Raw genomic sequence first — 13,080 nt, 5'->3', positions numbered from 1 at the left:
ACTGCCCCCCCCTGCTGGCCTGATTGCCCCAACCTCCTCCGCCTCGGCCCCGCTACCATGGCTTTGTCCGGAAGGATGTCCACAAGGTCTCCCAAAAGGTGTCCCGGTCTAATTAGCATATTACCCTTTTATTAGTATAGTTTATATTCTTTTTTTTTTTTTGGTCCTAAGTCTTTAAAATCTGGTATATATCTTACAACATATCTCAATTCAAACTAACCATATGTTAAGTGCTCAATAGTCACATAAATAGTGGCTACTGTATGGGACTCACAGTTCTAGAAGGATTTCAAAGGAAGGTAACAGTTGCCCTTGGGGAGAAACTTAGAGGAATTGAAAATCAGGGGAGCCCTAGCCTGTTTGGCTCAGTGGATAGACATCGGCCTGTGGACTCAAGGGTCCCAGGTTCGATTCCGGTCAAGGGCACATACCTGGGTTGCGGGCTCGATCCCCAGTAGGGGGCGTGATTTTCTCTCATCATTGATGTTTCTATCTCTCCCTTCCTTTCTGAAATCAATAAAAATATTTTTTTTTTAAAGAAAAGAAAACCAGGGGAGGGAGAAAAAGTAACTTTCACTATATGTTCTTTTGTTTTGTTTGACTTTTTTCCCCATGTGCGTGCATTACCGGTTTTTTTAAACTCACAGTATTTAAGGGAAGGAAAAACACAGAAAGAGGGACAGAAAAGCAGTGATCTCAGAAGTAGGAGGAGATTCCAGACATGCAGGTGCAGTGTCAGGGAGGTCAAGAGAGAATTGCTTTTCAGAAAATGAGGAGGAGGAGGTGGAGGAGGTAGCGGAGGTGGAGGAAGAGACAGTACCCTAAGGTGACTTCAGATTTAGCACCTGGGACATCACTCATCACTCATCGGTGACATTTGAGAGCTATTTCAGGAGAAGAAAGGGGTAGAACAAGACAGTAGCAAGTTAGGAGTGGGAGGCAATAGGTGTGGCCCTCTATGGAGAAAAAACCCAAAGACTCAAACAGGGAAGTTAAACAACGGTGACCAACTCAGAGGTGACCCAGGTGGTCATGAGTGGGGAGGGTTGAGAGCAGGAGGTGGAGAATGGGTGGTTCAGGCAGTACCTGTGCTGTGGAGTGGAGAGGCATCAGGCCTGGCTGGAACCCAAGTCGCTGGGGGAAAGCAACAAGAACCAGTGTGGCTAACAATTAACTTCTTAACTGCTTGGGGACACAGGCTCCTTGGAGAATGTGATGGCCGCTGAGGACCCTCCCCAGAAAAATGCACATACAATTTTTTTAATCCTCACCCAAGGCTATGTTTTATTGCTTTTTAGAGAGCGAGGAAGAAAGAGTGAGAGAAATATCGATGTGAGAGAGAAACATCCATCAGTTGCCTCCCTTATGCACCCTGACGGGGGATTGAACCCACAACCTAGGTATGTGCCCTGACTGGGAATCAAACCTGAAACCTTCTTTTGGTGTACAGGACGACGCTCCGACCAGCTGAGCCACTCGGCCAGGGCTGCACAGACAGTTTTATACACAGCTTCAAGGCATTCCCAGAGCCCCCAAGAGCCACCCCAAATCACAAAACCTGCTGCAATGGTCCTCTGTGGACTATAAGGTGTGGCCCAAATTCCTCACCTGCCCTTCACAGTGTGGCCCCATCACCTGCTCTGGGCTCCATCCTCTGCTCACCTCACCCCCGTTCATGTGCAGTGACCCTTTGTTCCAGGCGTTTTTAATCTTAAGATACCCTTTCCCTCTCAGGAACTCTTCTTCCTCCCCCACCCCAGTCCTCCCCTCTTCCTTCCCCTCCTCCTCCCCCGCTCTTCACACTCAGAAGCTGTCTCTCTCCCCAAGGCATACTTAATTCCATCTTTTTTTTTTTTCAATTACACTTGACATTCAATATTACATTAGTTTCAGGTATACAGCATAGCGGTTAGACATTTATATAACTTATGAAGTGATCCACCAATAACTCTAGTAACACCTGGCACCAGTTATTACAGTATTATTGACTATATTCCCTATGCTGTACTTTACACCCCGTGACTGTTTTGTAACTACCAATTTGTACTTCCTGATCCCTTCACTTTTTTCACCCAGACCACCCACCCCCCTCCCATCTGGCAACCATCTGTTTCTTCTTTGCATTTATGAGTTTGTTTCTGTTTTGTTTGTTCATTTATTTTGTTTTTTAGATTCCACATATAAGTGAAATCATGTGGTACTTGTTTTTCTCTGACTTGTTTTGTCCTCCACTTAGTATAGACGCCCAGGGTAAATGTTGCATATCATTCTGATTTGTTTCTAATCTGTTCCCATTCCAGCCCACACAGGTTCTGTGCGGCCTGAGGGCCAGGACCTCATGTGATATATGCGAGGTACCTAGTAAATGAAAGAACCCAAGATCACAGAATTAAGAAAAGATCCCCTGTTCCCCAGCAGTCCCTGAGGAACCAGAGGAGGGTTTTTAGGGGCTGTGGTTGGATGTTGGGCCATGTTCCCACCTGACAGGAGTGTTATCTTTTGCATAGGGATTGAGAATTGACTCTTACTCCATGTTCCCCGATAGAAGTCCCAGATTATGGGCCAGGGATGACAAGGTTGGGGAGACGTTGCATGGGTAGGGTTGCCAGAATATTTTTTTAATCCTCACCTGAGGATATGTTTTTATTGATTTTAGAGAGGAAGAGAGAGAAAGAGAGAGAGAGGAGAGAGACAGAAACATTGATGCTCCAACCAACTGAGCCACCTGGCCAGGGCCAGAATTCTTTTTCTTAATTTAGGTACAATTGACACAATATTATATTAATTTCAGGTGTACAACATATTTCTATATTTATATATGTTGCAAAATTATTACCACAATAAACCTAGTTAACACCCATTACCACCCATGGTTACAACATTCTTTTTCTTGTGATGAGAACTTTCAAAACCTACTCTCCTAACTACTTTTTAATATGCAATACAGCATTGTTAACTGTAGTCATCGTACTGTTCATTACATCCCCATGACTTATTATTTTTAAAGTCAACAACTCTTATTATCATTCATGTATTTATAGGGGAAAAGAAATGTAGCAATGGGTCAGAGTTGTACCAAAAAAATGCAGGTTTGGCCCTGACTGGTGTTGCTGAATGGTTAGAGCTTCAGCCGAGTACCAAAGGGTCTCGGGTTTAATTCCTGGTCAAGGGCACATACCTGTGGAGGGGAGGGAGAGAGAGAGTGTGTACGTCTCAACTGGTTGCCTCTTCCACACACCCTGACCAGGGCCAGGAATCGAACCTGCAACTGAGGCACATGCCCTGGACCAGGAATCCCACCTGAGACCCCTTGGTCCTCAGGCCACACTCTAACCATTGAGCCAGAGTAGGAATAGCAGTTTTGCAGTTTATTGTATACTATCAAAGGAGAAGACACGGTACCATGATAAACATTCTTAAACATAAGCTTACATTCTTTTAGGAGTAGAATTCCCCTAGGGAATTCTAGGGAATGTAGATGTTCATCTACTAAATAGCTTTTATAGATGTTGCTAAACAGTGTTCCAAAGTGGGTATACATAGGTATGTACACTCCCATCAGAGGCACCAGAGGTTTTTAACAATCCCCAGGTGAGTCTCAGGATAAGAACAACTGTCTTACTGTGCTGGTGATAAACTTCAGATCCTATGGGAACCTGCAATGGCAAGGTTTGACCCGGACTGGAAGAAGCAGCCAGGAAGTGGGGCTTGGTTGAACTCTGAGCAGGGTGGGTGGGGTCAGGGCAGCATGGCAGGTAGAGAAGGGTTGCCTCTGGGAGGCCAGAGCATACGAAAGGCTTGTATGAAGGCAGAATGGTCAGGGACTGTGGGAGGGGCTAGATAATATCAGGCCTTTGAGGTGATGTTTAGGATTTCCTTTTTTAACTTTTTATTTTGAAGTCATTTTAAACCTATAGAAAAGTTGCAAAAAATAGTACAGAGAATTCCTGTTCTACCCTTCACTCAACTTCTTCTAAGACTAATAACTCACTTAAGTGTGTGCAATTATCATAACCAGGAAAATAACATTGGTACAATACTATTAGCTAAACCACAGCTATACTCAGACTGCTGAGTCTCCAAGTAGGATTGCCAGATAAAATATAGGGCATCCAGTTCAATTTTCCTTCAGATAAACAATGAATACTGTTTTAGTATGTCTCAAATGTTGCCTGGAACATACTTATACTAAAACATTGTTTATACAAAAATTCAGATTTAATTAGGGATCCCTTATTTTTATTTGCTAAATCTGGCTGCCTCCTCCCCAAGACAAGGATCTGATGGGTTTGGCCCATTCCCATCCAGTGCAGCAGCTTCCAGACCAAGGAGAATTCAGACCAAGGAGAATTTTCCTCCTCTCCCTCCTCTTCCTTCTCTCTCACACCCAGGCTGGCCCAGCCAAGAGCAGGCCCGTACTTGGCACCAGCCTTTCCACTGCAACCCGCACTCGGCCTCCCACTCCAAACCCACTCATTTCTTAATCCAGTAAACATTTCTGCATACCTACTATGTGCCAGGCTCTGTTCTAGTCAGAGGCATCAAGCAATGAACGTTTCAGATGAGTTCCTGCTCCTGGGGGCTTGCATTCCAGTGGGGGGAGCAGACAATAATCCAGAAAACAAGTATGTCCAATGGTGATGTTGACCAGGAAGGGATGTAGTAATTAATAGTGACTGGGATCCACTTGAGGTGGGGGGTCAAAGAAGGCCGCTCTGAGCAGATGGCATGACGTAAAGCACTAACAAGAGCCAGTTCTGTAAAGACTTAGGGAAGAGTGATTCGGGGAAACGAGTGACCACAAGGGATGTCGCAGGCACAGCTGGGGACCCTTCAGCACATCTGCCTGATTTGTAGGATCTGCCAATGTCTGTGGTGTAAGTACTCCATTGTGGCCCATTTCAAGCTACCAACATGATGTGGTACTTTTCAGAAAATTAATATTTTAAATGGTTTTGGGCCTCATCAACATGCCAGGGCCAATGGCGGTATCAAAATCCTGCTCTCTTGGGGCTTTTCCCTGCTCCAGGCTTTCATTATCTTCTGTTCCTTCCCCCACAGCACCATTGCCTCCCTCTATTACAGCTCATAGCATGTAACAAAGCCCTGATTCAAGAGACTGGCTTTAAAAACCAAAGTCTTATTGCATAGAGATGTCTTTCAGTGGCAAATTACCATTGTAAAGGGGTTCTGTCTTTATCGAATAAAATGAATTAAGGTTGTCATCTGAAATTCTGAATGAAGACATAAAATTGCAAACTACACTCACTGCCCTGAGAATCCTTGAATTTAGGATTGAGGACCAGTTATGTAGTCAATGTTTCTAAACAACTCCAGGGGGCGCTAGGTCTTACTGAGCTTTGTAACCTTGCCCTCCCTCACCTTCAGGCCTCAACAAATGTGAACTGAAGGAAGGAAGGAAATATTAACTCACCCAAAAATACCAGCCTCCCTCCTGTCCCCATGAAGATGAGGTCTGAGGATCGGTGGAACCCACAGTCATCGGGACCTGTCTTGGGCACTGCAATGCAGCCTAGCCAGCCCTCATTTCCCCCCAATTCTGTCTTCAATGACAACAGATAACTCTGCCCAAAGTCAGGGGGCCTAGAAACTGAGAGTGGCTGACTGTCAACATGCACAGGCCACAAAACAACATTGGCACTGAGCCAGGCTGGGCGGGGGCAAGTGGACCACAAAGCCACTCCCGACAGGCTGTGCTTTCCCTCCTGCCCGACCCTGGCCTCTCCCCTGCCCGAATCCGGAACAGGAGAGGCAATGAGGAGGATGCCCTGCAGCCGCCTGTCCTCTGCCATCCCATGGTCCCCTCAGGCAGAGGGGGACACATGAGCAGCTGCCTGCCCCGTCTCTTCCTGGCTGTCCCCTATCTAGGTCCCCCCACCCACCCAAGTTTTCTCTGCCTGGCAGGGAGGAACCACCAGAGTTAAGCGGATTCCATGCTATTTTCAAAGCCATTTTCTACGGGAGCTTTTTTTATACCATCAAACCTACTTTCTGCCACTCCTGGTCTCCTTGAAAGCTTCCTCCTCCTCTTCCATGAGATAAACCAGTGATGGGAACATTTAGGTACCTGCTAGGGACACTCTACAGGCATCCCAGGGTGTCATCAGCCAGGGCTGGGAAGGAGACATCACAGTGGTTCTCAACCTTCTGGCCCTTTAAATACAGTTCCTCATGTTGTGACCCAACCATAAAATTATTTTCGTTGCTACTTCATAACTGTAATGTTGCTACTGTTATGAATCGTAATGTAAATATCTGATATGCAGGATGGTCTTAGGCGACCCCTGTGAAAGGGTCGTTCGACCGCCAAAGGGGTCGCGACCCACAGGTTGAGAACCGTTGCTCTAGAACCTTCCTGTAGCAGTCAGGAAGTGAGCGAGGCAGACAGCGGCTCCCCTGAAACACATTCCCCAACTCTGCCTCCCTAGGCCTTTCAGCCCCATCCTAACAACTGCCTTGCGTCAGAGCACCTGTCCCTCAGCTTCCCACCCTCCCTCACAGCCACCAAACCGAGGTATCTTACAATCAGCGACCAGGATCGCCTGAGAAATAATTGAGGCGTTTCCCAGAGACCCGCAGGCAGCCTGCTGTTCACAGAGCAGAGTTGGCCCCAGGAAGCTCCAAGTTGGGAAGGGTGTCAAGATGAGCTATGAGATGCCCAAGCCAGCATATGCTTTCCTTGCAACCCCATGGTGCTTTTCGGTGCATTCCATATGGAAGCCTCTATCGTATTGTGTCAGACCACAGCTGCCAGCAAACCAAGGCCTTTGTGAGGATAAGAGTGGAGGCCAAATAGCTCTGTATCCTCAGTTTACAGCACAGGGCTCAGCCAATCGTGGGATGCTGGAGAGGAGCCTATTACCTCTGCCAGACCCCTTTGCGAGCAAAGCTGATGCAGCCACAGACTGGACCAGACTTGGGCAGGAGAGTGGCCTCAATTATGACCTGGCTTTCAGAGCTGTGCTCAGAGGAAAGGGGGTAGGAGTGGGGCGGACTGGGCCAATCCAATTCTCTTCCTGTGATAACCCAGCAGCGTGGAATCTTATGAACCGAGCAGTATTCCTAGGGTCCTGGTGGGATGATGGGGAAGAGAAAATTCTAGGATGATGCCCCGCTTTTTAGCCAGCTCAGCTGGTAACCTGATGCTGGCAGCAGCCAGGGTGAAAAATAGAGAACAGGTTGGTGGGAAATGGGTGCATGGGCCCAGATTTCCAGATGGTGAGACTGAGGTGCTGGTGGAACATCCATCCAGAAGGGGCAGTTGAGATATGAGGTGGATGCTTGGGGCCCAAGAGCTACCCAGGGGCCTGAGAGCTGGACTCCAGATAAATATTTAAGAAGCTTCGGGCATTATGATAGATAAGATGACCTCCACCAAATACAGGACCCTGTCCCCAGGGGATAAATACATAGATAAAAATATTTTTAAATTATTCACATTTCACCTGATTGCTTTTTTATGGTGAAGCTTTTATATTCAAAATTTTCAGAACCAGTGTCACTTGCTAAGAGCACAAGACGTTGGGAAATATAAAGCTAACCTCAAATATTGTTTTCTCCCTTATTCATTGTTCATTTCAATGGCATTTCTACCTGTGCATCAGAGATAGAAGTTGGTGCAAGAAAATACAAATAATTTCAACAAATGTCAACTTCAAAACCAGCATGAAATAGTCTTAGCAAATATAGTCACTGCTTATGTGTTTCTGTGTTTCTAAGCAGATTAAAAAAACAACAGCCCTGCTTTTCTATATAAGAATAATTTAACCAGACTTATAAAACCTTGTCCAAATCAATATTGACTAATCAGTTTTATCTTCTCTATGGGTTTGGGGCTCAGTGCTGGTCTCTGACAGACCTACTGGTTTTCGGACAGGAGTGTCTTAAATCTAGTTGGTAACCTACCTTGAGCAACCTCTCCTTAGGCATTAGCTTCCTCCTAAAAATCCAGGGGTTCTCAAACTAGTCCACGTTTTTACCAATAGCAAATGCTCATCTAGCGAGGCGCAATATTATAGGCATCACTGTAATCCCCATTTTACAGGTGGAGAAAGCAAGGCACAGCAAGGCCAAGTAACTCACCCTCTTCAATGTCTAAGGTGAGAATCGGTAGATCTGGGTGGGGCCCTGGAATCGCAACTACTAACAAGCTCCCCAGGGTCTTCCATCCAGGTGGTTTTTAGACCCCCTAGTGAAACACCTCCTGCCATCAGATCTGCTTTGGTTCTAAGAGCAGGGAATAGAACAAGAAAATACTGAGCCCCAAGCAGGGCAGTTCTCCGAAGCAAGGTTAGAGCCACCCTCTGACAGCCAAACCAGTAAAGGGGGGTAGATTGGGGGTTGGAAACAGCTGTGCCTACGGGAAACCCAGAATCTGTCTCTTGCTGCATCAGATTGCCACCTTCTGGCTATAGGCGGTCATTGCAAGCCAGGTAGGAGGAGCAGTCCAGTCCCTCCACCGAAAGTTAAGGGACTACAAAGTAACATTGATGTTTCTCTATATCTCTCCCTTCCTCTCTCTGAAATCAATAAAAACATTTTTTTTTTAAGTCAGGGGCCAGATTATGAAGGCCTTTGTAAGGCAGTGCAAAGAATTCTGAGTGAAGGGAAGCCACTCAACATTTTAGACAGAAAAGGGACAGAATCAGATTTTATTTAAATATTTCTCAGGCTGCTCTATGGAGAACGGATTATATGGGGCAAGAGTGGAAGCAGGAAGACTTGTAGGAAGCTAAGATGTGGACCAGTAGGAATGATGGCAGCAGCATGAGAGCGGGAATTCTAGGCATATTTTGGAGTCAGAGTCAACAGGACTTGATGGGTTGAATGTGGGAGTGAAAAAATAGCAGAACAAAGGATGACTCCCCCAAACCACATGGAAGACAGCAAGCAAAGGCCTGGCCTTAAAGCTCAGCCCCACTGGAGGGAGGGGCATGCAAACGAATCTCTCAGTTTTCTTATCAAAGACTGGGCCCATCCGGCCTGGGCTCATGGCAGACTTGACCCTCTCCCTGGCCTGGCCTCTGAGTGCACTCAGCCAGTTTTCTCCCATTGCTGGGAGGCAAGTTTCCAGGCAGCCGTAGCCCCGCCCCCAGCTGGAAGAACACCCAACTTTTAAATCCAATTCTAAACAGAATGCCCAGAATCAGCCCCCTCATTCTCCAAGCCCTGAACCTAGGAGTGACCCAGAAGACAGAGAAACGATCACTCTCAGACCCCTTAAACTCAAGGAGAATATGCGAATGGGCAGTTTTCTCCCAGCAGAACAAATACCAGAGACCAAGGGCTGTGGGCACCACATCATTTTATTTCTTCAGTTTTCCAACTTCATTCTAGGACAATGCAAATTCAAGTCTTTCACCTGCCTGGCCACTGTGCGGTCCCTCCCTGAAGATGGGGCCCAGGCTCTGACGAGAGGCTCAGCAAAGACAGGGGTTCCCCAAAAGCAAGCCCGACTGGCAGAGGACTGCAGAGGGGCCAGGCACCAGCAAGCAGAGACTCGGGAGCCTCTCCCTCAGCCCCTGACCACACTGCTCGCAAGGAACAAGCCAGCCCTCAGAGGCCCCTGTTCTTCCTAGACATCCTGCTCCTGCTCACACCGAGCCCCACTCCCTTCCCCGTGGGGATGCCACTCAGAAGCTCCATGTTTGATCTCTGATGCTCCTTAGGGAAATGCATTTGAGTAAGGAGAGTGCCAAGTCCCAAAAGCAACTGAAGACGTATATTCTGCCCAAGAGGCAGATGGCCATGCCATTATACTCCTTTTGTCCCCAGAAAAAAACAAAACTGAAAGCAGCTTTAGCTAACCAACCCTCTTCCAGACCTCCCCCCAACACATACAGCTTCCAATACCAGCAAGAGGGCCCAGCCAACCCACTTAAACCAAAATAAAACACTAAATCCAAGACACAATCAAAATAAGAAGGGCAAACAACTGAAGAGACCGCTGCTGGTCCTGTGACTCTCTGCAGCAGACCCAATGGCTGAGGTCTGGCTCTCTCTCTGCCCTGGGGCCAAGAAACAACACAAATCTGCCTTTGGGTTCAGGGTAGACACTGTGGGAGCCAGAACAAGGCGCATCCTGGCCACGCCAGGGGCAACTCAGGTCCCTGACCCTCTCCAAACTGGTCCCCCTGCTCCCAGCCCCTTTGCATCACCCTGTCAGCCATCAACCAGGGTGAGGCCGTCGTACAGGGCTCGCTTCCACATGTAGTAGGTGGAGCGGGCGGTGAGGGGGAAGAGGGCGCTGAACTCCTTGTAAGAGGGAAAGCTCTTGGACTGGAAGCACTTCTGCAAGAAGAGCTTGGCCTGAGCCTTGAACTTCGTGGTGGCGAGCATGTCCATCATCAGCGCCTGGCTGTCCCTGCCACCTGCCGCCGCCACCACAGGGTGGCTGGGCCAGGACCCACTGTGGGGCCACCCCTGGGCCGTGGCCCCCTCTGGCAGGGCCCTCTCTCTGGAAGGACCCTCCTGGGCCTTCCCTGGATCCTCTCCTGGAGGAGCTGCCACCTTTGGGGTCCCTGCAGCTGGGACCATGGCAGCTGTCACATTCCTGCCAGCCTCTTCCTCTCGCTTCGCCTCAGCCTCCTGCACCCCGCTTTTGCCCAGGGTAGGAGCCTGGATCTGGAGTTTGGACAGGCTTCTGGGCCAACCCCGGGCAACACTCTTCCAGACCCAAAAGGTGGAGGGGGACAGACTAGGGTAGCGGAGGCGAAAACGGCAGAAGGGGAGATGCCCACTGAGCACCTGCTTGCGGGCAGCCCTGCGCAGACGCCTCTGCCGACGGGACAGGGGCATCCTCGGGGGCAGGAACTCCTGGGGGGTGGGTGACCCCCCCACACCTGTTGCTTTCCCTGGCCCCTCTCCCACCTCACCCTTCTCAGGGAGCAGAGCCTCTTCCCCAACAGATACTGGCTGGGGAGCCTGGGCTGTGGAGACGGCCGGGGCCGGCTTGAAGCTGGGGTTCCTCCGGAGGGCCTTCCGGCGCCAGTTGTAGTAGGTGGAGCGGGAGATGCCAGGGAACCTGCGTTTGAAGCAGCGATAAGGCACCAGTGTGTTCAGGGAGATGCAGTGCTCCAGGTACAGCTTGGCCCGCTGCATGAGGACCATTCCGGGGCTGGACCCGGGCAGCATGGAGCACCCCAGCCCCTCGGGAGCCGGCTCCTCTGGCAGCTTCTCCTGCTCCTCCACGCCCAGCGCCTCCTTGGGGGCCGGCGGCTGGCAGGTGCCAGTGCCTAGCAGCTCATTCTTCCAGGCATAATAGGTGGAGCGGGAGATCTCGGGGAACCGCTGGAGAAACTGCTGCAGTGACATGATGCCCCCACGGCGGACACTGTCCTGCAGGACATGCTTGGCTGAGCAGAGGGTGGCCAACTTCTGCTGGTGCTCCTGGGACTGTCGCCGCCAGCGGTAGAAGGTGCTCTTGGTGACGCTGTAGCGCTCACAGAAGTGGGAGTAGCTGAGGCCAGGCTCCTGGGTGAGCAGCTCCGGGGTCTTGGCTGGCGGTGGCGCCGGAGCTAGAGCTGGCGCTGCAGCCAGAGGAGCCGGAGGAGCCGGGGCAGGAGGAGCCGGAGGAGCCGGGGCAGGAGGAGCTGAGGCCGGAGGAGCAGGGGCCAAGCAGGTAGCCTCTTCAGCCTCCACCTCCTCCAGTCCCACCACAGGGGCAAAGTACTGGTGGCGGAAGAGGTGCCTGGTCAGGGGCTGGCCAGCCCACATGATGTGCAGCGTGGCCGGCACGTGGTCGCAGCGGCGGGGCCGGATGATGCGGTTGAAGTAGGGCCGGATCTTGAGGTTGCGCATGGGGTAGATGGAGTAGATGTTGCGCTGAAGGATGGAGGCGAGGGCGTACAGGTGCCACACGTTGGAGAAGCTGTTAGGGAAGCAGGTGGCCTTGACGTCCGCATCGAAGATGGCCTCCAGCGTGGCGGACGGCAGGCTGGTCATCTCGGGGGACTCCTCGGAGCAGAGCGAGTAGCGCACGGCCTGTAGCATCACCTTGGAGTCGATCATGCCCTGCAGGTAGTACTGCCTGTGCAGCAGCATCTCCACCACGGTGCGCGCCCGCAGCTCCAGGCTGAGGCCCGCGTCGCCCCACAGCAGCAGGCTGGCCGCCTCGAACAGCAGGCTGCCCTCGCCCTGGCAGCGCAGCGGCAGCATGCTCCTGGGCGCGTCCTCTGGGTACAGGCTCAGGGCCACCGAGTCCACCTCCAGCACCTGGCGGCTGGGGCCGCCCTCCCGGCAGGTGGGGAGGGTGAAGGAGGACAGGACCTGCTTGGCCTCCAGAGCAGCGCCCACCAGACCCTCCAGGCCCTCGGACTCCACCGCCTCCTGCAGCTCCTGGAGCACCTGCTGCACCAGCTGCTCCCGGGATGTCATCCTGCCAAGGGCAAAGGGCAGAGAGCAGAGGTCAGGACAAGGACCCAGAGGACACCAGCAATGGTGGCCCGTCCAGCCCTGCACCTTCTCCCTTGAGATGATGTGCACCACCCCCATTTCCTCATAGCAAGCAATGGCTAAAGTGCCTCCAGGGTTCAGTTCACCCTTCAGTGGTACCAAGAGCTTGGTCTTCTTGGTTTTGAAGAAATCACTTAACCTCTCTAAGCTTCAGGTTCCTTCTCTGTGTTAAAAAAAAAAAAATCTACCTTATAGGGTTGTTGTAGGTATAAATGAAACAGTGAAAGGAAAGGAGGGAGACATAGATATACACACACACTTTTATATCCACCCCTAGAAAAGTGCCGGGCACATTGTGACGTAATGTAGAAGTGATAGGTACTGTATATTCAGTATTATCTAGTACTACAGATTACATTGTGCAGCCATAAAAGCTGTACCTCTGCACCTGGGAAAGACTTACAATCCCCTGTAGCCAAAATTGGCCTGTCTTTCCCTAGAACAGTGATTCTCAAGGACCATACTTGGGGTTCCCTGGGACTTTTTCAGAGAGGTCTGCAAGTTAAGCTATTTTCATAATAATACTAAGATATACTAAGCTAACACTAAGATAGTTGCCTTTTTCACTGTAAAAACACTTGATTAAAACTGCAGTACCTTAGTATG

At 50.2% G+C, this 13,080-nt stretch overlaps 1 protein-coding gene across 1 annotated transcript; it reads right to left on the bottom strand.

The window, feature by feature from the left end:
• Positions 1-10,182: 10,182 nt before the first annotated feature.
• VRTN (vertebrae development associated) lies at positions 10,183-12,396 on the bottom strand. Its single transcript, XM_005883561.1, has 2 exons — positions 11,631-12,396; positions 10,183-11,555 (listed from the first exon to the last, which is right to left on the bottom strand). Exons 1-2 carry the CDS (start codon positions 12,394-12,396, stop codon positions 10,183-10,185), a joined length of 2,139 nt encoding a protein of 712 aa, XP_005883623.1.
• Positions 12,397-13,080: the final 684 nt, after the last annotated feature.

This window comes from Myotis brandtii, unplaced genomic scaffold (assembly GCF_000412655.1).
Source record: "Myotis brandtii unplaced genomic scaffold, ASM41265v1 scaffold793, whole genome shotgun sequence".
Classification (NCBI taxonomy): domain Eukaryota; kingdom Metazoa; phylum Chordata; class Mammalia; order Chiroptera; family Vespertilionidae; genus Myotis; species Myotis brandtii.
Note: the sequence above shows the minus strand (reverse complement) of the source record. Positions and strands in the feature narration are given on the sequence as shown.